Source organism: Mercenaria mercenaria, chromosome 12 (genome assembly GCF_021730395.1).
Source record: "Mercenaria mercenaria strain notata chromosome 12, MADL_Memer_1, whole genome shotgun sequence".
NCBI lineage: Eukaryota > Metazoa > Mollusca > Bivalvia > Venerida > Veneridae > Mercenaria > Mercenaria mercenaria.
Window position 1 is genome coordinate 50,900,706 of NC_069372.1, and position 27,018 is coordinate 50,927,723.

At 35.9% G+C, this 27,018-nt stretch overlaps 2 protein-coding genes across 3 annotated transcripts; one reads left to right on the plus strand and one right to left on the minus strand.

Moving 5' to 3' along the window:
• Window positions 1-9,683: 9,683 nt before the first annotated feature.
• On the plus strand, window positions 9,684-24,056 carry LOC123535102 (spindle and kinetochore-associated protein 2-like). The gene is made up of 9 exons (XM_045317645.2): window positions 9,684-9,808; window positions 12,364-12,444; window positions 13,062-13,157; window positions 15,387-15,467; window positions 16,152-16,347; window positions 17,004-17,137; window positions 17,668-17,711; window positions 19,974-20,049; window positions 21,535-24,056. Exons 1-9 carry the CDS (start codon window positions 9,776-9,778, stop codon window positions 21,595-21,597), a joined length of 804 nt encoding a protein of 267 aa, XP_045173580.1. The 5' UTR covers window positions 9,684-9,775; the 3' UTR covers window positions 21,598-24,056.
• LOC123534255 (F-box only protein 39-like) lies at window positions 22,649-26,326 on the minus strand. 2 transcript variants are annotated; one of them, XM_045316423.2, is made up of 3 exons: window positions 25,259-26,326; window positions 24,163-24,324; window positions 22,649-22,856 (listed from the first exon to the last, which is right to left on the minus strand). In XM_045316423.2, exons 1-3 carry the CDS (start codon window positions 26,247-26,249, stop codon window positions 22,705-22,707), a joined length of 1,305 nt encoding a protein of 434 aa, XP_045172358.2. In that variant the 5' UTR covers window positions 26,250-26,326; the 3' UTR covers window positions 22,649-22,704. The 2 variants fall into 2 exon arrangements, with proteins under 2 accessions (XP_045172358.2, XP_045172359.1); XM_045316424.2 differs by lacking the exon at window positions 22,649-22,856 and adding an exon at window positions 23,185-23,327.
• Between the last annotated feature and the right edge of the window lie 692 nt (window positions 26,327-27,018).

Below are 27,018 nucleotides of genomic sequence, written 5' to 3' on the forward strand. Positions count from 1 at the left end.
GAATTATATCACGAGAGCGATTCTGAATGACAAACAATGGATTTATTCAAGAGGAAATAACGATCACGATTTCTATCACGATATCAAGGATTACTATCTACATTCTCATTCTCGACGCCATCAGACAAATATTTGCCAATTTATGTGGTTTTAATTTCGGAAGCGTCGCGCTTCGCTCAATGGCGTAGTAATTGTGACTTGCGAACAGCAATTTTGTTGTATTATAACGTCACAGTTCAGTCTTCTTTGTTTAATAAGAAAACTGATCGGTTCGATCGTGTAAAAATTTTTCTTCACCTATTTAAGACAACGTAACTTTGACCAACGTCTTGATATATAAAAAATATGACATGGCGTTATTTCTCCATATACAGCAATTGTGTACTACCAAACAATCAATAAAATAACGTATTCGTGAGCAAACTAATCCTTGGTGGGATGATAATATTGTTTAAATAATATGTAGTATGACAAAAAAATCTAACCAACTTCAGACGCTTAGCCGCTAAAAGTATGTAAATAGTTGAAAAGTAGTAATTTGTAATCTGAGCACAAAAATATGAGAGAAAAATATGGGACAGCGTCGGATCACTTTAATAACAATTATTTCTGTTATGATTATTCTGTACTAAAGTCGAAATGTACTAAACTTGGCCAACTCACTCAATATTTGTAAACCATCATCGACAGCTTTGAAAACCCGCACAACATTAATACATTCTGAGGGCGTCCTGCTTTTCAAAAGACTTGCTTTGGTGGAACCATATATATAGTGGATGAGATACAACTTACGATCAGGAATATCCTAGGCCAATCAACACAAATGAAATACCAGTATAGATGAACAATACCCTAAGCAAATTTTTGATATGGATATTTACACGTTTGTCACATATAGTCATAAACGTTTATAGATATATCACGTTGTGCTGAAATTTATATCATAATATTATACCAGTACTAGATATTTATTGTATCACGAAAACCAAATCATCAGCACAAAGTTGGAGTTAAGATAAAAAGATTAAGGTAAAAAGATTAAGATGACAGTCATGTATTTGTCGAAGATGTTTTGACTAGGTATCGTTGCAGTGTCGTAATAGTGAGTCTGAAAGTAGGTGAAATTTCCATAATGGGAAATATTAATATCTTAATCTATATTGTGATGAGATATGCTAATTTTCATTGGAAAATACCCGGGAATAAAAATGTAAATTTGTCATTATATATAAAGGAAAAAACATCTATGGCCCATTTTCTGTCCAGATTGCCAGAAGAAAGGAAAAAAACTTTGATGTGTGTTTATGTGTGTATATGTGTGCGTGTGTCAGTGCGTGCGTGCCTGTACATGTCCACGTGTTGTGAGCTGCGGTTTTGGAAAGCTGCGTTTTTAGACCGTGGCTTTCCCTAGTTGATATTCAATCTGCTTCTTTTGTTGAGTAGTGATTAACAGTTCATTGCCTCTCACGAACAGACACAACGACATCGAGAGTGCAATAATGTCCGCTTGGTTGCGTTATTTGTTTCTACATGATATTCATTCGAATGTAATTGGTGTGCAGCATGTTCCGGGAACTGTTCGTCTTATTTATTATTTTGGATGTACTTCAAGCCCAAACTGGTTTTAATTTTTAAAAAGTAGTATTAAATAAAATGCATTGGTAGGCGATTTTTACATTTCTACCCGATTCTTCTGTTATTTTGCTGTGAAAAATATTCCAGATCATGCTCCCATGTGCATGACCAAAGGTGTTATTTTTAGGATTTAAGTTTAAAGGTGAAGATCATGATATTATGAAGGTCAAGGTAGCCCGCCCGCTTACCCCTGTATGTAAGAGCGTTGGTCTACGGATCGCGGGGTCTGAGTTCGATCCTCGGGCGAGGCGTATGTTCTCCATGACTATTTGATAAACGACATTGTGTCTGAAATCATTAGTCCTCCACCTCTGATTCGTGTGGTTAAGTTGGCAGTTACTTGCGGAGAACAGGTATGTACTGGTACAGAATCCAGGAACACTGGTTAGGTTAACTGCCCGCCGTTACATGACTGAAATACAGTTGAAAAACGGCGTTAAACCCAAAACAAACAAACAAACGAAGGTCAAGGTCATCTTCATATATAGATGCGTTTGTAGGATTGTTGAGTGTGAGCAATAACTAAATCGGGTCATTAATGTGGGCTGTAGGTAAAACGGTAAAATCTGGTTCGTACGGACAAACAGACGTACATTCCAATCGCTATATGCCCGTAGGTATATAAATCACATCAAAATTATGAATAGCCTATTCAAGTGTATGTGCTCTTTCTGGCTTAATACTAGAAATTTCTCTGTAATAAATCAAAATACAAAAATACAAAGGTACATACTTGATCATATGAACTGACACATTTCAGACTGCGTTCTTTTTACATTGAGCAGCGTTTTCTACAAGTTGCCTATAATTAAAAAGGCATGCATTCAGATGAACTTAAAAAATGCAAAAATTTAATTAAGATATCTACGTTAACAAAATGATTAACAAGAGGCAATATACGCACGAAGTTTTGCAGCTGCGGTTATAGAATACAGGGATGGGATGATGTTTGAGTGTAGGTGGGAGAGGAGAGCGGGAGTAATGTGGATTTTGCATTACTCAAATCGTCTTATCACCATCTACCTATATTCCAAGTTTAAAGTCAATACCTTGCATAGTTTTGAAGTAGTGCTCTGGACACAAAATACAAAGGACAGATTTGAACTCAATTGGTGACCTTGACCCTGACCTTTGAAATACCGAGCAAGGTCAAGCCCTCCCCTCTGCATATTGCCTAGTTACCAATTACCTGTATGCAAACTTTGAAATCAATATCTTGAAGGGTTATTAAGTTATGTTCAGGATAAATAATCAGCCACATCTAACTGCAGTCCACAGCAGTACACTCATGTCAGCGTACACGATCGACTCAAGCAAATGCACATGCACGCAACAACAAAACACACAGGCGACAAGGACGAAACATACAATCTCAGGAACATGACGGGACACTGAGTTGGAACAGTCAGTGGCAAAAATACACTTGGTAATCTTAAACTGGATAAAGTGATCATCCAACCTCACATTTAACCCTAGCCGTGTTCCAAAACACGAAAGACTAGGGCAAAATTCCTGGATGCATGGCGCAGTGAAAACACAACGTGAGAGCTCAACATTAAACACCGGGTGAATCTCTAGCATGCGAAATGGTATCAGAAGGCATGACATGTAAAACATTTAAAATGATTTGTAAACTTTTTGTCAAAATCAAAGCTTAAAAGTTTAAATCTTAAAAAAAAACCTGGAAGGGTGTCCATTCCATTTATACAATTTTATGGCACTGAGTTCCTTGAACGTGGATTTTCCTTTTCAACTGCTTTCTTGTTAGAGCCATATAAACAACTTCAAGAGTATTACTCTAGGATCTTGATAAAATTAATATCCAGCGACATTCTCAAAGAGCTCATTCTATTGCCATCTCTTGATGAATTCGGATTACATGACAGTTTTAGGATTCTAATTTTGAAAGCAGTTTAAAGATACTAGATATCTATATACCCAGATTTCAACTTGAAAATGTGAATGATCACTACACTGTATCTATATAAACATTAAACAAACGTATCTGCATGTATCAGCAGTACTGCATAAAAGGTTAAAATATCATACATGTGTATGTGACATGTCGGAATGTGCAATGCTTTTAGGTTATTGGATAAGCACGTGTTCTGTAGCGGAAATATTGTGCGACTTTAGGAGCGCAATGTTATTCCACAAAAGAGCAAGTGCATATTTTTACTATTTTTATTTGTACCTATAACTATTATATAAATGATATAAAGTTGTTCCTAGGCCTGAGGAAAATTCAAAATATCGTCATTATAGAACTTTTTAAACAATACATACATGAAACTGACGTCTCAAATGATGTCGCACACCCGATGTGAAATTTGAAATTATTGATATTTCACGTTCCGTTGAAACTTAACGGAGTTTATAAATGAGTATGTAACAAAATTAAGAACCGGAACTTTAAAGTTATTGGGTTTAATCAAGGAAGTAAATATCAGCGTCAATTTACGTCCTTGGTTAAAAACGTAATAGCGATAGGTCGTACGATATATAAGATAAGGTAACTTTTATTTTGAGTCGGCAAGATAAGTAACAATACAACTTAAAGGCAAGAAAATCTCTTATATAAGTGACCCCCTCCCCATAAATGACAGACATTTTAATCCCCAATAAACAGGATCCTGTCTGGTCAAGTCTGATAAGGGTCCATAAACCCATGTAGACTTGACATGTAGTCTATGTCACAGGATCATAAATTTTATTGATATGTAAAGATAATTGGCTATTGCCTGTGTCTTGCATTTTACTGAAATACAGTTTTTTTCAGAATATAGGCAAAATTATTTTAGATGACAATATACTAATTATAATTGCTCTGACAGTCATGTTGAGTAATGTTCTGACGAATTAAAATATTACTGTACAGCAAAGCAATTCTCACCGTTTTAAAAAGCTCTTGCCGTTATTTAATGAAGAAAAAAAAAGAATTATTTAAAACTTAATATGAGAAATAAGTTTTTTATTCAATTATTATGATCTTTTAATCTAAGTAACCAAATAAAACCAGACAAAAAAAGATCATTGCTGGATTTTATTAGAAATTGAAGAAGCACTCAGTTGCATTTTTGATGAATAAAAAAAGAAATATAGGCAGAAGGAATTTATATATTAAAAATGCATTTGGGAATATATAGCTCCCTGTGTGTTGTGTAAATACATTTTCTTTCATTTATAATAAAATCCAGCAATAATGAGATATCATTGTTCAAAATACACAATGATTTATAATTTATAGATGTCTGAATGCATTTCCTTTTATTTCTAATAGAAATCCAACAGTAATGAGACATTATTGTAATAAAACCAGATTTATCAAAAAATAAAAATACTGTTGTATCTATTACTTTCTTTCTTTTGCCCTAATTTAATCAGGCTTTCTAAATTCATTATAAAGGTGAGAACTGCATGGTTTTCTATAAAGGTGAAAAATATCACATGCAATTTATCAAAGAGTTATAAAAATTATATTTCTTTGAATTTATGTACTGCACAGTAGCTATACAGTTGCTTATTGCGCTAAAAAACAGAAGCAAGTCTATCGATAGTCCAGTCTTGTATATTGGCACTTACCGCCAATTCGCAGACCACAGGCCACATACCTTGCATACCAGAATCAGTGTCTTTAAGCACGTCATGAGTTTTTGAACCGACTATATAGGTTCCAGGAAAGACCCCATATATCGGATGAAAGCTGAAAAGACACAATATGCCTTGTTTTTGTAGATATATTTTTTGTGTTGGTTTGGTGTTAAATCCAAAAACGATCAGAAACCGGATTGAGTTTGCGTGGGGTTCACTTTCTTCGATAGGTCCCTTTTTTCACAAATTAACCATTTCCATCAGGTTCTTTACTATCAATTTCATGAAAAATAGGGACATAGAGACATCTTATACAGAGTGAGGGTAATTTTTGACCTTTCCCAAACTGTTTTCGGCTTTTTCCTTGCTCCACTGTCGCTTTGTCATCTATTTTCGCGACTTACGAAATTTACCTCTTTTTGCCTTTGTTGCAGTAGACATGTGTAGAATCACTCTGTGTATGGTGGGGATTCTATCCTTATCTCTATATATTATGAGTGCTGAGCTGTCATATCAGATTGGAGGAGGTGCCTTCAGAAAGTTGGGTTCCATTAAGCTAAACAACATCTGTTGCTCTGGGGTTAGCCCATATTTACTGTCAAAATTTGCTCAGAAATTTAGTACATATACAAGAACAGATAATGGTATTCCTGCTTTAGATCTTGCTTTTGCTTTGTCCTCTGGACTGCTTCACTTGAAAAAATTCAGAAAGAGGCTCCTCAATCAAAATAGACTCACACTCATGTATATCTGCCTCATATTAATAATGATGGCTTTTGACACTGAAACCAACCCAGGACCAAACAGCACAGTTACAAATAGATCAGATCTTTGCGGTATTTGTACTAAAGTAGTAGGTTGGCATCCAGACCGTGGTATTTATTGTGAGGAATGTAGTACATGGTATCATGCACAGTGCCAGGGCATGAGTTCACATATGTATAATTTTTACAGTGATCACTCAGATGAATTTTGGGAGTGTCATAAATGTGGGATACCAAATTTTGCATCATCACTTTTTGAAAACTCGTCAATTGCCGACTCGAATAATTCCATCTCAGATGTCAGCTCAGATCTGTCATGTTTAAAATCACCAACAGTCACAATTCAACATCCCCTTCATAGTAGTACTCCAACTGGAAAATCATCACACCCAGTAACAAACATTCAGACAAACAGAGCTCCTAAACAAATTCGAAGGAAACAAAATATCCAACATCTCAAAATCATTACTGCAAACTGCCAGTCTGTAAAAAGTAAAAAATTGGGTTTTCTTGCAATGTTAACAACTGTTAAGCCTGATATTGTGCTTGGTACCGAATCATGGCTGAAGCCACACATAAAAAATTCTGAAGTCTTTCCACCCGATTATAAAGTCTACAGAAAAGATCGTAAACGTCGTACGGGAGGTGGGGTTTTCATTCTTGTTTCAAATAAGCTTACCAGTAATTCTCTACCGGAACTTCAGTCAGACTCGGAGATCATCTGGGCTCAGATCAAACAGGAAAGTAAACAAGATCTTTATGTTTGTAGTGCCTACAGACCAGACAAGGACCTTAGTTGCATAGATGAAATAAATCGTACCACCTTACTTATTGACAGTAGTAACAACACCATCATAGTTGGGGGAGATTTTAATCTTGGAAATGTTAATTGGCAATCTCTTACAGTTGATACTGGTGCTACCCATGCAGATGAAAGTAACAAACTCCTTGACTTAGCAGACTCCTTTGGCTTTCAGCAATTGATTCATGAGCCAACTAGAACTACAGACACTACTCAAAATACCTTAGACCTTTTATTTATAAATAATCCAACCTTAGTTGACAATATCAAAGTCATTCCTGGCTTTAGTGACCACTGTATCCCTTTCATTGATATAACAGCTACCCCCCGAATAAATTACAAAGAAAAAAGAAAGATACTTTTATTTGATAAAGCTGATTGGGCTGGTTTTAAATCAGAGTTAGTAAATTTTGGAATAGAATTAAATAAAATGTCCGATAAACTAAATGTCCAGGAGTTTTGGGATAACTTCACGTCTAAACTAGAGAGTTTGATAGATAATTATGTACCATCTAAAAATGTAAATGGGAAACACCACTTGGCTTGGATAAACACTGAAATAAAAAAGTTGCTTAAAAAAAGGGATAGACTGTATGCCAAGTTCAAAAAGTCAAAAGGAAAGTACCTTGATAAACTTAAGAAACTGAAAGTACTTATACAAAAGAAAACAAGAAAAGCCTACTGGAATTACATTAACAACATTGTATGTGATCCTACTGAACAAAAACATGGAACTACCAAAAAATTTTGGAGTTTCATTAAAAGCCTTAAGAAAGACTCATGTGGTGTTGCACCCCTTAGAGAAGATGGCATACTGAAGTCCAGTTCTCGTGATAAGGCAAATATATTAAACCATCAGTTTTCCTCTGTTTTTACCAAACCAGATGATTCTGTACTCCCAGACCTTGGAAACAGTCCTTACCCTGATATGAAAAACATTTCCGTTTCTGAAAATGGCGTCTCTAAACTACTTAAAGGACTAAATCCCCATAAAGCAGCTGGCCCAGATGCCATAAAACCTAGAATTCTTAAAGAGTGTGCTGATGAAATAGCACCAATTTTCACGCTCATTTTCAATAAGTCCTTACAGTCCGGACTCGTACCATCTGATTGGAATCAGGCAAATGTCACCCCTGTCTTTAAAAAGGGGGAGAAGTTTAAACCTAGCAACTATAGGCCAGTGTCACTGACATGCATTGCATGCAAAATACTTGAACACATTGTAGTTAGTAACACCCTTGATCATCTGGATGCAAATGATATTATAGTTGACAATCAGCATGGCTTTCGAGCACGTAGATCATGTGAGACCCAACTTGTGGGCTTTGTTCATGATCTTGTCAAGTCTGTAAAGGAAGGCCAGGTTGATGTCGCTATAATGGATTTTAGTAAAGCTTTTGATGTAGTAGACCATAGAAGACTCCTCCACAAGCTTAAATTTTATGGTATCAGAGGCAATGCTCATCACTGGATAAAAGCCTTTCTCAGTAATAGAACGCAGAAAGTAGTTGTTGATGGTGCTATGTCGTCTGTAGCCACAGTTGATTCTGGTGTCCCCCAGGGTTCCGTTTTAGGGCCACTTCTATTTCTTCTCTACATAAACGACCTCCCTGCCAGTGTTCGTTCGTATGTGAGACTGTTTGCTGATGACTGTATCATCTATAGAGTAATACGCTCAGCTGTGGACTCACAGACCCTTCAAGCAGATCTGGACAGACTGGCAGGGTGGGAGAGGAAATGGAGGATGGCCTTCAACGTAGACAAATGCCACATCATGCACATTACCCCACCTAGATCTAAACCAGTCATGACTGACTACTTTCTACACAACAAACCCTTGTCTGAGGTCAAACAAGCTACCTATCTCGGTGTGGAACTTTCATCTAATCTCTCTTGGTCTCCACACATTAGCAAAATAACAAACAAGGCCAGTCAAAATCTTGGGTTCTTAAAACGAAATCTGCATTCTGCCAAACCTGAAACTAAAGCAGCAGCCTACAAATCAATAGTCAGACCTTCCTTGGAATACTGTGCTTCTGTTTGGGACCCTTATCAATTAAATGACAAGCAGAAATTAGAAAATGTACAAAAGAGGGCCGCTAGGTTTGTTACCAACAACTATTCAAAGTCGCCGGGTACTGTAACACAATTACTACAGCAATTACAATGGGAGTCCTTAGAGCGCAGAAGACAGAACATCCGTCTTAGCCTCTTCCATAAAATACATTATGGGCTTGTTGACATAATACCTTTACAATATATGGATCCACTATTAAGAACATCCAGACATCACCATCAACTAGCATATCATATACCACACTCATCAGTTGACTACATAAAGTACTCATTTTTCCCTAGGACAATAGTTGAATGGAACTCACTGCCGGTGCACTTAGTCAGTGCTGACTCAAACGCTGTGTTTAAGTCGGGACTGACTGTGTTACCACACATCCCCTAGACAGTACATATATGCTTTTATCTTTTAACAGTACTAACTCTCTTGTTTCTTCACCATGTACATAGTAGATTATGCAATGTATAGGCTTTAAGGGCTTGAGTAGGTTTTTGCACTATTTTTTATCACATTGTCAATGTCCTCCTGGGTGGATTGAGTAGCTTGGGAGGCTTGATAATCTTTCACTTTACTAACCCCCACGCATGGCCATTATAGTCCAACAGGACTGCTTGCCATTATCAAAGATGATGATGATGATGATGAGTACTGTTCAAAGTGTTATGCCTTATGATATTAGACCGACGTTTGTAATCGGTTTGTTACAGACTTTGTACTTGTAATTAAAGACAGATCAGTGTAACAGACTATGACCGAATATTGGAATTTTCTTTCTGGTAGTTTAATCTTTCAGCCAGTTTCATTATTTGGGTTTAATACCTAAATTAATTACCTCCCTTACCAGGTCCTTATCGGTCTAATTAAAGTCAAATGTTTTACATATTTAAAGGCTAACCAAAAACACATAAAATGCAGAAAGCAGCGGAAAGGGTAGAGGCAATGGTAAATAGTAGAAAATTGTGTTTATTTACATTCTAGCATTTTTCACACATTTAAATTAGTAGCAGCTTGGCCGGACAGGAACAGTCGCCGGACAAGTGCTCTATAAATTTATAATTTTTCCCAATTTAAGTGAAGAAAGTGGCACTGCAAAGAATATTGTATTCTGTTATATTTAATACTCATATGATCATGTCTGAGTACATATGTAACAGTCGCTCAAAAATGTGCATCCGCCAACCTCGGACCTTCGGCTTACCGTGCCAACAAAAATCATCAGTTGTATACTATAATAGTATTACAGAGAATGGCCGCAAAGTAAGGATTTCGCAATCAGTCTGTTGAGAATCTTGTTATTTTTGTTTTAATTTGTTGTTTTTAGTAACATGAAGTTTTTCTTTTGCACCTTCAGAAGATAGTCAGGATCAGTGTAAGTGAATTGGATGGTGGTAGGATATAGTTTGTGTAAATTAATTTTGTAAAAGTTGTGTACTCTGGGAACTAGACAACTTTTGGGGACAGGTAGTACCGTACCCATACCCTCAGGAACATGAGGAAGGGGAATTTTTCGTCGTTGTAAGACAAAATGGGGAATTTTGACCATATATACTGTATGTTACTACTTTTCACACTTATTAATACTGTTTTCAATAATTTCTATCAAATGTTCACTTATTAATACTGTTTTCAATCATGTAACTATATTGCAGCAGTACATGTTACCTTCCTTAGAGGCACTATAATATAACCACTTGAAAGAGAGTCCATTTGTTTTTTTTTGAGGGGAATTTTCTTCTGAGAAAGGAGGACATTACATACTATTTTATGGGGGGAATGGGGTCCATATTCGGCCCCAAAAACGGCCAAACAAGTGCCCTGGTACTTGAGTAAAATGCATATTAGGTAAATGTGTATTTTATACACATTCTGGAAAAAAGTTTTGCTGTGCAAAAGAAAATAGAATAATGTAGTGAGAAATAAAAATAGGTAAATAAATAAATGAATAACTCATCTAAGATCTTATGTTTTACAGGAAACAATATATGATACTGTCTTGTCCAAATTGAACATAAATCATTTTTATACATATGTATAATGAATATATACCTCCTTTGATACTTGACCGCTTAATTCAGTTACGCTAGTAAACGCTGCTGGGCCCAGATTCTAATAAGCTTGTACAGTGACCAGCTACTATTGTGCTCTAGGAAAAAATAATATTACGAATCAATTGGTCATTTTTAGCCGCATGCATATACTGTATTGTTCAGGAGGTGTTGAATATTGCACCCTTTGGAAAATGCACAACACATTTACATAATTCAAAATTTTTTGTCTTAAATTATTTCAAAGAATGGAACTGTATCTAAAAATAGATTGCGGAATCTGATCATTAGGCAGAAAATCATTTTATTATGTCTATCATGTCTATATTGTTTCTGCCCTGTGGGTCCGTCACACTTCATTTCCGATCAATAACTGGAGAGCCATTTGACCCAGAACCTTCAAACTTCATAGGGAGGCAGGGCTTATGGAGTAGACGACCCCTATTGTTTTTGGGTTCACTCCATTAAAGGTCAAGGTCACAAGGACCTGAACATGGAAAACCATTTCCGGTCAATAACATTAGAACCACTTGACCCAGAATGTTGACACTTCATAGGATGATTGGACATGCAGAGTAGATGACCCCTCTTGATTTTGGGGTCACTGTTAAAGGTCAAGATCACAGGGACCTGAACATGGAAAACCATTTCCGATCAATAACTTAAGAACCACTTGAACCAGAATGTTGAAACTTCATAGGATGATTGGACATGCAGAGTAGATGACCCCTAATTGATTTGGGGTCACTCTATTAAAGGTCAAGGTCACAGGGGCCTGAACATGGATAACCATTTCCAGTCAGTAACTTGAGAACCACTTGACCCAGAATGTTGAAACTTAATAGGGTGATTGGACATGCAGAGTAGATGATTGGGGTCACTCCATCTAAGGTCAATGTCACAGGGGCTCGAAATTGGAAGACCCTGTCCAATTCATAACTTGAAAACCGCTAGGCCTAGAATGTTGAAACTTAGTGGGATGGTAGGACATGCCAAGTAGATGATCCCTCTTGCAGCCAACCATCAGTGTCTCTTTGACTTTCGCTCCTGTCCCCTATTGATGTCTTGCCTATTACTACTATGCACTGGGGGAGACATGCACTTTTCTACAAAAGCATCTTCTAGTTCAAATTAAATCAAATGAATTTAATAGATCATTAATAGTAATTAACAATTTGTTTGTTGTAATGGAAGCTTTTATCAAATTTGTGTTTTTCAAGGGATTGAGAATTAAAATAATAATCTTATGCTTTTCTTATGCAAAATGTTAAATTCGTTATACTGCTTATATAAATAATGCTAACTAAAGGAAATTGTTGTCAAACTTTTATATTAAACATGTCTTTAACCCAGAGTGAGAGATGGGGCTTTTTTCCTTCTGTAGGTGGAACTGTTTACAGGACATGTGTCTTCCGCTCAGAAAACTGACTGTATTTTAATGTTTATTTACAGTTCCAGAAGGCAGATTCTGATGTAAACAGCCTGTCACAAAGACTCAAGTTTGAATTTGAGAACAATGAAGAGCTGCAACAGGTATTAAATGTTAACCTTTAGCCTGCTGGCAGTAAGTGATTCCGCTTTTGCAACCAGTGCAGACCAAGATAGCCTGCACATCCATGCTGGCTGATCATTGCCAGTACTGTTTGCTATTCAGTCAGTAAATTTTCAGTGAACACCTCTTTAAATAATAAATGTATTTCCCAAATTGAATGATGGACCAGTCCATTTTAGAAATTTAGCAGGTTAAAGGTTAAGTACATGCATGAAAAAACAATCTTTAGAAATGAAGACTGATCTTGGTACTAACAGTTGGTCAACAAAATAAAGATGCAAGTTACATGTGTATGAAATGGGAAGAGAAAGAGTTATCTCTTGAAGCAGGTTTTTATAGTTGTGGACTTTATAGCATAGTCATACTGCTGAAATTTTACTGAGCCACTGAAGGTTCCTGTAAAGTTACCTTGCAATCTTGGTATATTTGACAAGGCTAGAGTGAATTGAAATTTTGTATATCAGTCACATCTTTGGTACAAATTAATTTTGTTTTTCACCAATTTGTTAAAGTTATACTTGATACATTGTTTAGACTTTTGGTTTCTTCATGCATTCAAAAATTCTTTGTGATTGTTATATTTTACTGCTGATTTCAGACAAACCCTGCAGAGTTACTTAGCAAAATCAGTGATGTGAAGAAGGAGTATTCCTCTTTAGTGAAGCAGGTTGAAGCAATACAAGAATCACAGAAGGTAGGTTTGATGTAACAGTTTGTTAAACTGGACTGCCACTACTCAGTCTAAGAAAAAATAATGCATAGTAATTGGCTCGACTATTCGAAGAATAAGTAGAGCTATCCTACTCACCACGGCGTCGGTGTCGGCATCGGCGTCACACCTTGGTTAAGTTTTTCGTACCAGTCCACATTTTGACAAAGTCTTTGGAAATAAAGCTTTGAAACTTTCAACACTTGTTTACCATCATCATGGCCAGTTATAGGCAAGAGCACATAACTCCATCAAGGATTTTTGCTGAATTATGGCCCCTTTTGACTTAGAAATCCTGGTTAAGTTTTTCGTACCAGTTCATATTTTGACAAAATCTTTTAAGATAAAGCTTTGAAACTTTCAACACTTGTTTACCATCACCATGGCCAGTTATAGGCAAGAGTACATAACTCCATCAGGGATTTTGGCTGAATTATGGCCCCTTTCGACTTAGAAATCTTGGTTAAGTTTTTCGTACCAGTTCATATTTAGACAAAGTCTTTTGAGATAAAGCTTTGAAACTTTCAACACTTGTTTACCATCACCATGTCCAGTTATAGGCAAGAGCACATAACTCCATCAAGGACTTTGGCTGAATTATGGCCCTTTTTGACTTAGAAATCTTAGTTAATATTCCGTACCAGTTCATATTTTGACAAAGTCTTTTGAGATAAAGCTTTGAAACTTTCAACACTTGTTTACCATCACCATGTACAGTTATAAGCAAGAGCACATAACTCCATCAAGGATTTTGGCTGAATTATGGCCCTTTTTGACTTAGAAATCTTGGTTAATATTCCGTACCAGTTCATATTTTGACAAAGTCTTTTGAGATAAAGCTTTGAAACTTTCAACACCTGTTTACCATCACCATGGCCAGTTATAGGCAAGAGTACATAACTCCATCAAGGATTTTGGCTGAATTATGGCCCCTTTTGACTTAGAAATCTTGGTTAAGTTTTTCGTACCAGTTCATATTTTTTGTAAAGCGTTTGACATATGGCTTTAAAACTTTTATCACTTGTTTAGTATAATAGTCTCTATCTGTAGGAAAGAGAACATAACTCTGTCATCTATTTTGGCTGAATTATGGCCCTTTTTGGACTTTGAAATTGGTTCTGTTTTCATACAAATCCATGTTTTGTCAAAACTATTTGACATATGGCTTTTAAACTTTGAACACTTGTTTATAATTATGATTTTCATCTGTAGGCAAGAGTACATAACTATTTTGACTGAATTATTGCCCTTTTTGGACTTTGAAATTTGCTAATACATTGCCATTTAGTACAAGACTTATCGAAATCAAAGAAATACAGGAACATTGTTTGTCTAATCTATTTATTTCTTTTGTCTGAATATCCGTGGAAATATTTTGACCCCATTCTTCAATCAATGCTTCGAATAGTCGAGCGCGCTGTCATCAGACAGCTCTTGTATTAGCTCACCTGTCACATAGTGACAAGATGAGCTTTTGTGTTCACCCTTCATCCATCGTGCATCCATGCGTCCGTTAACAATTTCTTGTCTGCACGATAGTGGTTTCATTTATGATTTTATTTTAACCAAACTTGCACACGACTTGTATCACCATAAGATCTCAGTTCCTTTCTTGAACTGGCCAGATCCCATTATGGGTTCCAGAGTTATGGCCCCTGAAAGGGCCAAAATTAGCTATTTTGAGCTTGTCTGCACAATAGCAGCTTTATTTATGTGTGTTGGTTAGCAATTTCCCTTCCGCTCTGTAACTCTTGAACCCCTTGATGGATTTCAGGGAAACCTGACACAAGTGTTCACTCTTTGAAAGGATGTGCAGAGCGCATGTTTCGGACGGCTAAATGCAATGTCAAGGTCACACTTAGGGGTCAAAGGTCATATGACTTTGTTTTATGTGAATATTGCTCTGCATTTGCGTTGCATTTCAGTGCTCTTGTTTTTATTTGACAGATCCTTCTTTTGTTTGCTTACAATATTTTTTTTATTACTTCCCTTTTATGTTACTGTAAATAGCTTGTTTAGTAACTTTTTTATTATTGGCCGTAGGGAAAAACTGAGACCACTTTTCTGTGGTACAACATTGGTTCCTCCAATTTTTATATTATATAGTATGTGTTGTTTAGGTGTTACAGAATACCAAGCAAAAAAGACTGATTAGCTGAACAACATGGATTGAAAAAAATTACATACACAAGAATTTTGTTCTTTTTTTTACAGGAAACACTGGGAGAGTTCAGAGGTCACCTGAATGATGTGTGTCAACTGTTGCTTACTTTACAGACTAACACAGGAATGATGGTAAGAAAGCATGAAGTGATTGTTTATTTTCATGGGCATGAAATTTTGTGGTTTTGGCCAAAATGGATATTTCTGGTGATACGAATTTGTTGATTTCAACTTTTGCAAACAAAAAGAAATTGGAATTTTACAAAATTTAGTTACCAACAATTACTTTTGATTTCGCAGAAACTATATTTCTTCCTTTTTTGTGTCAGTACTTCCACTAGGTATTAACAGTTCAGGTATACATGTGGGATGACTGTACATGAGACATGACATTTAACATTCTGTCTGCTGACTACAAGTGATTTTTGCCTTTGCCTTAGTGTCACCTCAAACTGACAAGATCACATGTCATTATTTCATGAAATATTGCTCAAAATACATTAAAAAATACACCTTCACACAATAAATTTTACTTAAGACTTTCTTGATCACAGAATTTTTTATAATACCATAAATACCATAAGCCTAGAGGTTTTCATGAAGCTTGAAATTTGCCACTAGTTTGCAAGATAGAATATATTCGCAATGTGTGGCCTGCATGTTAAATATAAAGGACTACATTTTATATTTATTAAAAAAAAACCCAGCATGTTTGGGAGTATCTATTTTTGTGTATACAATCAGTTAGGGAATATAGTGAAAATAGATCCTCAAAAAGTTTTTGATTTTGCTGTATCTCTTCTTTTACCTATCTAGCCAGCAGAGAAACCAGAGGAGCTGTGTAGATTAGAGACATTCCTAGGTAGTGAGTTGCCCTGGGGTCAGGAGTCAGTCCAGTCCTCATCTGGTTCAGGGGACGGACCAAACACAACAGACAAAACTTCAAGAGATGAGGTGACTCCTGAGAAAGGGGAACCTCTCAGTAACGCAGATGCTGCCGAGTGTCAATCTTGTAAGTACTTCTGATGTGTACTGTAAACCTGTCTCATTCATTTAACTTAAATAGGTTATTGTAGATTGAGTTGCCTCTGTAGGTTAGTGGTAGAGCACCAGCTTCTTGTGCAAGAGGTTGTGGGTTCGATCCCTGGCCGCGTCATACCAAAAACATAAAAAATGGTACTAATAGCTTCCTTGCTTGGTGCTCAGCATGAAGAGGATAGTGCTAGGACTTGTCAGCCCGGTGTCAGTATAATGTGACTGGGTGAGATATCGTGTCACGTGTCTACAGTGAGATATTTTATTCAGGCAGCACTATAAAGTTGGGCATTGTGCTCACTGCTACAAGTAGACACCATGGTTTATATGACTGAAAAATTGTTGAAAAAGACGTTAAACCTGAGGACAGACATTTTCGTGAAGGCTAAGACATTGTGTCTGAAATTGTTTGTCCTCCACCTCTGATTCATGTATGGAAGTTAGCAGTAACTTGTGGAGAAAAGGTTTACACGGGTACAGAAACCAGGAACATTGGTTAGGTTAACTGCCTGCTGTTACATAACTGAAATACTGTTGAAAAATGGTGTTAAACCAATAACAACAAAAAAAGTATTTTGAAAACAGTTGATGTAACAGTGGATTAGATAAATAGATCACTGCTCTGTTCACCAGGTTCATCAGACAATGAAATGTCACCTTCACACAAAAGAAAAACTACAAATGAGTATGTTGAAGTGTCTGAACAGGAGTTTGAGTCAGTTTCCTCGCTGATCAGGGGTCGTGTTAAACTTACAGAAGTCAACAGCGTAAGTGATATTTGATATTTTTCAATCATTTGAATTTGTGGACAATGGGCATCAAATTTCTTGGTTTTTGGCAAAAACAAAACAACTATTTCATTGGAATATATTGGAATATGTGGATTTCAACTTTTGAAAAAAGATGTGCAGGCTGATCTTGGTTTGCACAGGTTGCAAAGCCAGAATCACTTGCCACCAACAGGCTAAAGGTTAATTTACGCAGAAATTTTGGCTGATTTCAAACACAACTATCAAGCCAACTCATTTAGCTCTGACAGTTGTAACAGTACAATACTCATCTTACAGAAGATATTGTGTCTGAAGTCAGATTCCCACTCAGTTACTTGTGGGGAACTCTGGTCAGGTTAACTTATTTCTTTAACTTAACTGAAATACTGGTAAAAATGGATTTACTCCCAGTCAAACAAGCTTGATACTGTCAGGATGTTTGGCAGACACCTCAAGGCTTGACTATGACTTTTTGAAGTACAAACCCTTTTGGCAAATTAACCATTATTCTCACTTTTCTTTTGCAGACATACAAAGTTTTGTGGAATCATTTCAAATCAAACAAAGATTGGTAAGTGACAGTTCTTGATTAATCAAGACTTTGGTCAGACACGTGGACAGGGCTTGTATTCATCAGTGTTTTAATTCTGAAACTTAGACTTTAAAATTGTTAATTTTAATTTTAATTTGGATTTGTCAGATACACATAGACTGCATGGAAACTTTGGAGAAATCTTCATACTGTCACTAATGATGGCCCAGCAAACTTTGAGAAGTATGAACTTGCTGGTAACAAAATTATATGGAAAATTGAATATTTGCCATTATGAAGTTTAAGATTCAGACTTTAAACTGTTGATGAATAAAGGCCCATTGTTGTTAAGTTTAGGGATTCTATATTGTGATCACTGATCTTAAGTGGTAATTTGTTTTCGAGACAAGTTAGCCTCTAGTAACCGCATGTCAAAGCACAAACACCTCTTAATTGCTTTAATTGATTGCAAGTTGTAGGAAAGAGTTGGAATTTAAGTTTATATGACGTTTATTATTTTGTATGTTCATTTTCATTGAGTAGCATGAAAATTGATATTTTGGACAATGTCAATCAAATCCATTGCGCTATTTTTGAGAACAAGCTGTTGTTCTATTATGTGTGAATGTTTTTTTTAAGGTAATGGACCTGTAATGACAGTCAGCAGTTTCCGTACAATTTAGTACTTTGGTCTGTAATTTTATTATTCTTCAACTTTAAATTTTTAGCTCACGTAGTGCTCAAGCTGAGCTTTTGTGATCGCCCTGTGTCCGTTGTTTGTCATCAACAATTTGACTGTTAACACTCTAGAGGTCACAATTTTGGCCCAATCTTAATGAAACTTGGTCAGAATGTTACCCTCAATAAAATCTTGGTAAGAATGTTAATCTTGATGATTAGTAGGTCAAGGTCAAATCTTAGTCATGTGGGGTCAAAGACCATGTCACCAGGTCAAAAAATCAAAGGAAAAAGCTTGTTAATACTCTAGAGGCCACATTTATGACTGTATCTTCATGAAACTTGGTCAGAATGTTAATCTTGATGATCTTTGGGTCAGGTTCGAATCTGGGGTAAAAAAACTAGGTCACTAGGTCAAATCAAAGTAAAAACTAGTTAGCACTCTAGAGGCCACATTTGTAGCCATATCTTAATGAAACTTGGTCAGAATGTTAACCATGATGATCTTTAGGCCAAGTTAAAATCTGGGTCAGGTGGGGTCAAAAACTTGGTCTCCAGGTCAAAAAATCAAAGGAAAAACTTGTTAACACTCTAGAGGCCACATTTAGGACTGTATCTTCATGAAACTTGGTTAGTATGTTAACCTTGATGATCTTTAAGTCAAAATGTTACCCTCAATAAAATCTTGGACGAGTTCAGTATTTGGTCATCTGGGGTCAAAAACTAGGTCTTCACGTCAAATTAAAGGAAAAGCTTGATAACACTCTAGAGGCCACCTTTATGATAATATCTCTATAAAACTTGGTCAGAATGTAATCTTGATGATCTGTAGGGCAAGTTCAAATCTTGGTCATGTGGGGTCAAAAACTAGGTCACCAGGTCAAATCATTGATCTTCATAAAACTTTGTCTAAATGTTTGTCGCTTTGAAATCAAGGCCAACTTAGATTCTAACTTATCAGGAGTTAGAATTAGGTAGGATAAGCGATACAGGGCCTTCAGGGCCCTCTTGTTTACTCATATGATCTGTGGTTTCCGTAACAACTAGAGAATACAGAAATTACAAAGAAAATCAATTATGTAATTGAATGGAAATTACAGATTGTCATTACAGGTCCACTACCTTATATTAAGTTGCCATACAACGTTAAATGCCCAACATTTCTAGGGGGACTGATTCTCCTTGCTATTATTCTATATTTTGAGTTCTTGTATTTATTTCACAATGTAGAGCACACATTACTGAATTGAGATGTCAGTAGTTTAATCCATAAAAATGTTTTCTGTGACAGTTTGATAGAGACAATATGTTTGAAGTCTTTCAGTTGCCCCTAATTCTTGTTGGGAAGTTGTTACATAGAGAACATGCCAGTATAGATAAGAATTCTTGGAGTAATGGTTAGGTTATCTAACTGCCGTTACTTATTATATGTACAGACAAACTTCAATTGTTGGAGCTCAAAAGGAGTTATCTGCAGTTCAAGCCATGGAACAATTTACATTATACAGGGATTTTGCTGGGACCCGACAATGAGTTCTAGCAAAGGGTGGTGTCTGAATTATCCAAGTTCAAGCAAACTAAGTTTGACTGTACATCTAAAACAAGCATTTTGTTCTGTTTCAGTAATTTACTATCTCCAGATGAACTACATAAAATGGGTCTCAGAGTCTCAGGGATAACAGGACAGGCTAAACTGAAGGTAATTAGTGATATCTGGGGATAACTGGGCAAGCAAAACTGAACGTAGTATTAATTATATTTTGGGGTAATAGGACAGGCAAAACAGAAGGTATTTGATTACTTTCGGAGTTAACAGGGCATTATTGACTTAAGCCTTGGTAAATGATTGCCTTATGAGGTAACATGATATGTCAAGGGTATAGTAATAGATTGCAGGACAAGGTTAAGAGAATTCAGTGCAAGAAGATAATCACAAAGTAATTCATTGAATTCAGGATAACAGCACAAGCTTATCTTAAGGTACTTCAATGATTTCAAGAGTAACAATAAAGGCTGAACTTGAAGTTGTTACATAGTGGTATAGAATCCAGTAACTAGTTAGGTTAGGTAATTTTGTTGAAAAACTGTTTTAAACCCGAAATTAATAAAATAAACATTATACAAGAATTTTAAACAGACTCCAGTTTCTATGGTTCCTTGTATTTGTTTTCAGAATAATTACAAAAGAACTGTTATAAATACATCTTTTTATAAGTAAGAACAAATACTTTTATAAGCACACCTTCATGCTGTTGGAAGTCATTGTGATCACTCACTGTCCAATCATGGTCTTTCCATCCACACTTTTCTTCAGACAACATCTCCTCTGCAACCATTTGGTGGAAGTTGATTAAACATGGCTTGGATGTTCCATGGATGGTCCTCTACCAAAGTTCTTCCATGCAAAACTCTGGTTGCCATGGTAATGAGAAAAAAATCAAAAATCTTCTCCAAAACCAAATGGCCAAGAGCATTGCCTATTGACCTCTATCAGATTTGCTTCCTGTGGTTCACTTGTTTTACATAGACTTATATAGGAAAAACTTTAAAAATCGTCTTGTTTAAAGCCATAATGGCCAGAGCTTAAATACTTTCCATGTAGCATTGTGTGGTAGTGCTCTACCAATATGTTCAAGTCATGTCTCTGGGGTTGCAGTTGGTTCTTCACAGGGTTTACGTAGCCTTATATAGGAAATTTTTTTGAAAAACCTGTCTAAACCCATTTAGGCCAGAGCTTAGATACTTGTCCCAAGGCCCTAAACTTTGATTGATATTTGGCATGTAGTTTTATGTGTAGGTTCATTCAAATTATGCCCCAGAGGTGAAAAATTGCTCTGTCCACAGAGGTCACTTGCTTTTCATCGACATATATTTGAAAAACTTGGATAATGCAAGTATCAGTAGAGAATTTTATTGGATCCACTAGCACCACACTCTTCACCTAGTAGGGATCAATATTTCTGGTGGAATGGGAATACTCAGCCATTTCACTTGTCTGTTAAGTATCAGTTTATGTTGCATACTGTTACAAACCGTAGTGTAAAATGAACATTCACCTTACATTCATAAAGTTAAAAACCACCAAGTGAACTATAAGCAGCATGTACCCATTTGAGTCAGGTGAGTGATACAGAGCCCGGCCATCATGGTCCTTCTATTCAATTCTATATTCTTCTTTTCACAGGTACTGAGGGCTCTAAAGTTGTTAAAACTGTCAACAAAAGGAGATGTAATTGCAGTATTTTGATCCAGATATCAAGATCACAGGACAATGGTGCAATCACAAATTATAGTGCAAAAACTCAGAATATTCTGTAACAGACAAGTGGTGCAAAACATCTGTACATCATAATCACTTTCATCATCAAGAACAGTGCATATTCAGACTTGCTCAAGAAATCACTGGTTAACTAAGGGATTACTGTAGATTGTAAACATAATTTTTGCATTACGTTTATTTCCCAGTTTGATAGACATTATACATATTTGGGATGATAAAAATTTGTAATTCACGGTAGTTTTTGTGGATAGGTATTAGGTAATATCTGGATATAATGCAGCTTATTATTCATATGTGTTTTTATTCGCGTGTCACTCTGATGGTGAAATAAGCAAAAATGAAACTAATATGAGCCGTGCCATGAGAAAACCAACATAGTGGGTGTGCGACCAGCATGGATCCAGACCAGCCTGCGCATCCAATTCCAATAGGCTTTAAAAGCGAACAGCATGGAGCCTGACCAGACTGCGCGGATGCGCAGGCTGGTCTGGATCCATGCTGGTCGCAAACCCACTATGTTGGTTTTCTCATGGCATGGCTCATATAAATTTTACCTAATATACAGTATTAGTTCGTGATTGCTGTAAAACATGAATGCAGATTTAGGGTCAGTACTTGACCTGCATTTTATATCTCGTGCATTTTGTTGAGCATGTCTGTTTAAGGTTCTCTAATTGTTGCGGATACGTTATAGTTGTTAAAGATGAGTGCCACTGTGTGAAAACCAGCATTAGGGCTTTGGCACCAAAAAGGGTCCAGATCAGTGCATTTCCATACTTTAATCTTATCACCTCATTCAAATGAGTGTCAAATGTGTCAGTGGTTTTTGTACTCATCGACCCGTCTTCTCTCTCTCTCAAAAAAAAGATCCCTGGCCATTTCGCTTACATTTTCAATGCTTGCATGGCTTAAAAACACCGGATAAGTCAAGCAATTTGCTTATACTCTTGCGACTTTGAGCGAGCAGTATTTTATTGTATTTATATCATAATGGATGACAAGAACAAACAACAAGGACTAAAGTTTTCAAGTTGTAATTTCATTTTTCTAAACATAAAAGTTGCAAGATTTGTTTTAAAAAGATGATTCTATAATCAGATCTGATGTACATTTAAAGTCAATTTTTCTTTCTTTAAATATTGGTTGGTATCTTTCACGTAGTGATGCTAAAATGTTCCATTCCACATCTGTCAAACCACAACAGGTTAGGAGCAGTTCTCGTAAATCTAGTGGAAACAAAAAATATAGTAGAAAAATTGTTTAGAAAATTTTGTAAGCCAGAATGTTATGTAATATTAAATGACAGATATCTTTATCTTAAAACATCACAAACCCTGTTGAAAAAGATAGTTATAACTTATTGAAAAAGAATTATTGAAAAGAGAGTTTTCATTTTAATAAAAAAATCTTAGTTTTTATCAAAAATTATATGTCTTAGTGATTAGCAGCCAACAAAAAAATATAATTAGGTGTAACAATAAAAGATATAAAATTTCAACATGTGCATGTGACCTGTTGTGGTTTTCATAGAACTGAGATTGGAAAATTGAAAGTTTAAAAGTCAAATCGGTGTAGGCGAAAATCTGTGCCACGTTCTTGTAAGATTTGTGAGTAATGCCGGCGCATGTGTTCAAGCTCCTCCTCTGATACTAGCTGACTCGAGATGCCACAAAAAGTCACATGCAGCATGGTTAGATCTGGGAAAGGAAATAATATGATATAATGATTAAAACTATGGCATTGTTCATTTCCGTTGGTATGAAAATTCTTGGCTTTGGTCAAAGCGGCTAACTTGTAAGATATGGGAGGTCGTGAATTTCAAATTTTGAAGATACATGTTAAAGGAGTGGGAAGTTTACTTAATACTTGGGAGTTAATTTTGTGGATAAAATTTATGAAAATTAATTTTCCATGAAATATTTAGGATTTCATAGCATATATCACGGAAAAGTAAATATTACTAAAAAATAAGTTGAATTACTGTTACATGTACACTGAAGCATTGATAACTTGGAGAAGGATATTGAAATTTTTCTATGTAATTATATTGTTGAAAGCACTTGCAAAAATTTTACTTTGATGATCTTTATTTTTTTTCTAGAATTAGAGAAATACTAGATTTACTTGCATTTCACCTTTTCATGAAAATTTGCATTTAACCTCTTTAAAAAAGTTGAGAAAAAATTAATGGGCTTATTGTAAGAATGAATGAATGTTTGGCAGAGATGCATACTGCATAAGAAGTTTCAAACATTCCACGTGCATCAAAATCTATTTGTTATGCAGCCCCACTTCTTATCATATACTATATGAACAACATGTAATCATTTCTTTTTTCTTGCAAAATTATTTGCATTTACACATATGTATAGGAAAAATTTGATGTAATTATTAAAATTATGAAAATAAATTGTATAATATCTCAATATTTTAGTTATTCCTACAGCATAAAAAATTGACAAATATCCATGCTTTATTGGGGACAAATTGTGTCTTTTCTTCATACCATGAAATCAGTTGATTTGTACTTACCAATAGTCTTCTCTCTCAGCATTTCACAGATGTCTTCTACTGTTTTTATGGATACCATTGCATTCACAGACAATTCTTTCAGCTTTTTACATTTGGATACCAGATGTAGTAAAGGTTGGTCAATGATTTCTTGTGTGTTATCCAGCTCAAATGATACAGACTCTGAAAAAAAATCATGTTTAAATAATATCAGAAGAGCCTTAAAATGTTACCAGAATAGCAATAAAATGTTACCAGAGGGGCCTTAAAATGTTACCAGAATAGCAATAAAATGTAACCAGAGGAGCCTTAAAATGTTACCAGAATAGCAATAAAATGTTACCAGAGGGGCCTTAAAATGTTACCAGAATAGCAATAAAATGTCACCAGATAGGCCTTAAAATGTTACTAGAATAGCAATTAAATGTTACCAGAGGGCCTTAAAATGTTACCAGGATAGCAATTAAATGTTACCAGAGGGGCCTTAAAATGTTATTAAATGTTACCAAAGGTGCCTTAAAATGTTACCAGAATAGCAATTAAATGTTACCAGAGGGCCTTAAAATGTTACCAGGGCCTTAAAATGTTACCAGAGTAGCAATTAAATGTTACCAAAGGGCCTTAAAATGTTAACAGAATAGCAATTTTAAAATGTTCTCAGAAGAGCCTTGAAATGTTACCAGAATAGCAATTTTAAAATGTTCTCTGAAGAGCCTTGAAATTTTACCAGAAGGACCCTAAATTGTTATCGAAAGAGTTTACAGAACAAGCTTAAAATGTTTATTTCAACTGTTTTCAGAAGAAACTCAAAGTATTAAGAGAAGAGCGTTGAAATAGTATTAGAACAACCTTAAAATGTTTTCAAAGAACCTTGAAATGTTCTCAGAAGAACCTTAAAATGTAACAAGAAGAACCATAAAATGTTTTCAGAAGAACCTTAAAATGTTATCTGAAGTCTTAAAATGTCACCAAATGAAACATAAAATTTGAACTCGTTAATAAATCATTTGTTTCATCCGGTATACTGTCAGTGTGATGCAAAACTGAATAAAATATCCACCAGATGACGCCGTAAAATATATGAACATGTAGCAAAACAATGTAATTATTTGCTTACCTATCATGTTTGCGTATGTATTTGTGATGTGGTCTATGGTGTCCGAAAGTCTCCAGTCTAGGTCATCGTCGTATCCTGACCATATATGGATATCCTTCACTGGAGCTTCCTTCACAAGTATCGGCGCGATTGCCTCGTGCATGCCGACACTTTCAAACCAGAACGCGACACGGAGACACGGGCATGATTGAGCAAACTGCTTCCAAGCCAGGCCGGAAATTCGGTGAAAGTGAGGATCAAAGCGGAATACTTTGATGTTTAGGAAATGCAGTTTCCTCTGGAGAGACTTGGTAAAGATCTCCAAGATTTCATCCGAAAGACAGTTGTAATTCAGCGACAGATATTTCAGGTTCGTAAATTTTCCGATTACTTTGTGGAATTTCTGGACTTGGTGAACGGCCAGCCGTGAGTGAAAAAAGTCTTCCATTAGCATGTCTTGAATAGAGCTACCAGACTGGTGCGCGATAGCGTCCAACACACGACATCCACCGTATGCAGGCAATTGTGCAGACGACATGTCAAAACATAGCATGCGCTTTTGAGTTTTCAAAAACTTAGAGAAAATACTTATCAACTTTTCCCTAGGAGTGTCATATTTCCAGTAGCGTTCAAGTTCCAGTCTGCATAACTCGAATTCGTACAGCTGCGTTTCTGCTTCTCTGAGTGTTGCGAACAATTCGTCAATTGATTTTTGAAACAGTTTGCACGTGTGGTAAGATGGATGACTACAGCTTATGACAAGGTATTTCAAAAACCGTCCGAAGTTTTCAGCAAATTTGCACGCACGCATCCCATAGATTTGAGCCTTGTAGCCTCCCATCTCAAATGTCCGAAATCTCCAAAGACATGGTGAATGGAATATCCTGCTCCAGTTTTCGCAGACAAGGGCCGCCTTTGCGCGCTCAGAGTCCGTCAAATACTTGAACACTTCGATTAGGACCACATCTGGTATATTGATCCACTTCGGTTGAATTGTCCTCATTCTTTTCATTACTTCAAAGACTGACAAGAAGGAGCGTCTTCATTGTATCTACCCATTTTGCGCCTGCACTGTTGCTAAGAAATTCTGACGTCGTGTCAATGACGCGATTTGTTGTCTTAGGCGTCACAACGTCACATTATCTACGCAATATTTGATGACTCATGAATTCATAATTAGGGGAGGGCAAGGAAGTATGGTGAAAATGTATGTATCAAACAGGAGAAAGAAGGTTAAAATAATCTACGAATCTAATTTACTGTAATTCCGTTGGCATTTAGACGGGAAGTATGAAAAGGGAAAGCGGTTTACGTTACAAATTTCCTTTTGCTGTCTATAGTATATTGTTTTGGACCAAAAGTCTCCTTTATCTACACATGTGTACTTAAATGAAGGTGTTCCACTTCTTTTGAACAAAGAAGTATAAATTATTTTTATAGCTCTTCGTTTTGAATAGAGAAGCACCCGCAAAATAGGGGTGCATTAGCATTTTTGCATCTTCATTTAAATGTGGAAGTGTAGATAAAGGAGAATTTTGACCCAATTATATAACATTCTTTTGATCCACATTATGCATCATAGTTTGTGTTTTTCATTTTTTTCTATAGCTGGGCGTATAACCGTGGGTTCTTTTGCCTGGTACAAATGCTCAAGTAAATATATAAAATAATATTTATAAATGTCTGAAATAGTAATTACCTCTAAAGATGAAAACTGGCCTTAATTTTTTGAGTTTCAAATAGCACGAAACGCTATTTTATATTAATTTGTTTTTAAATAT

Coding starts and splice junctions, on each gene's coding strand:
- LOC123534255 (XM_045316423.2), bottom strand. CDS start 26,249: ATGAAAAGAATGAGGACAATTCAACCGAAGTGGATCAATATACCAGAT. Junction 24,325..25,258: donor TACATACGCAAACATGATAG/GTAAGCAAATAA, acceptor ATTTTTTTTCAG/AGTCTGTATCATTTGAGCTG. Junction 22,857..24,162: donor GCTGAGAGAGAAGACTATTG/GTAAGTACAAAT, acceptor TGTTTCCACTAG/ATTTACGAGAACTGCTCCTA.
- LOC123535102 (XM_045317645.2), top strand. CDS start 9,776: ATGCAGAAAGCAGCGGAAAGGGTAGAGGCAATG. Junction 9,809..12,363: donor CGGAAAGGGTAGAGGCAATG/GTAAATAGTAGA, acceptor GTTTATTTACAG/TTCCAGAAGGCAGATTCTGA. Junction 17,138..17,667: donor AACTTACAGAAGTCAACAGC/GTAAGTGATATT, acceptor TTTCTTTTGCAG/ACATACAAAGTTTTGTGGAA.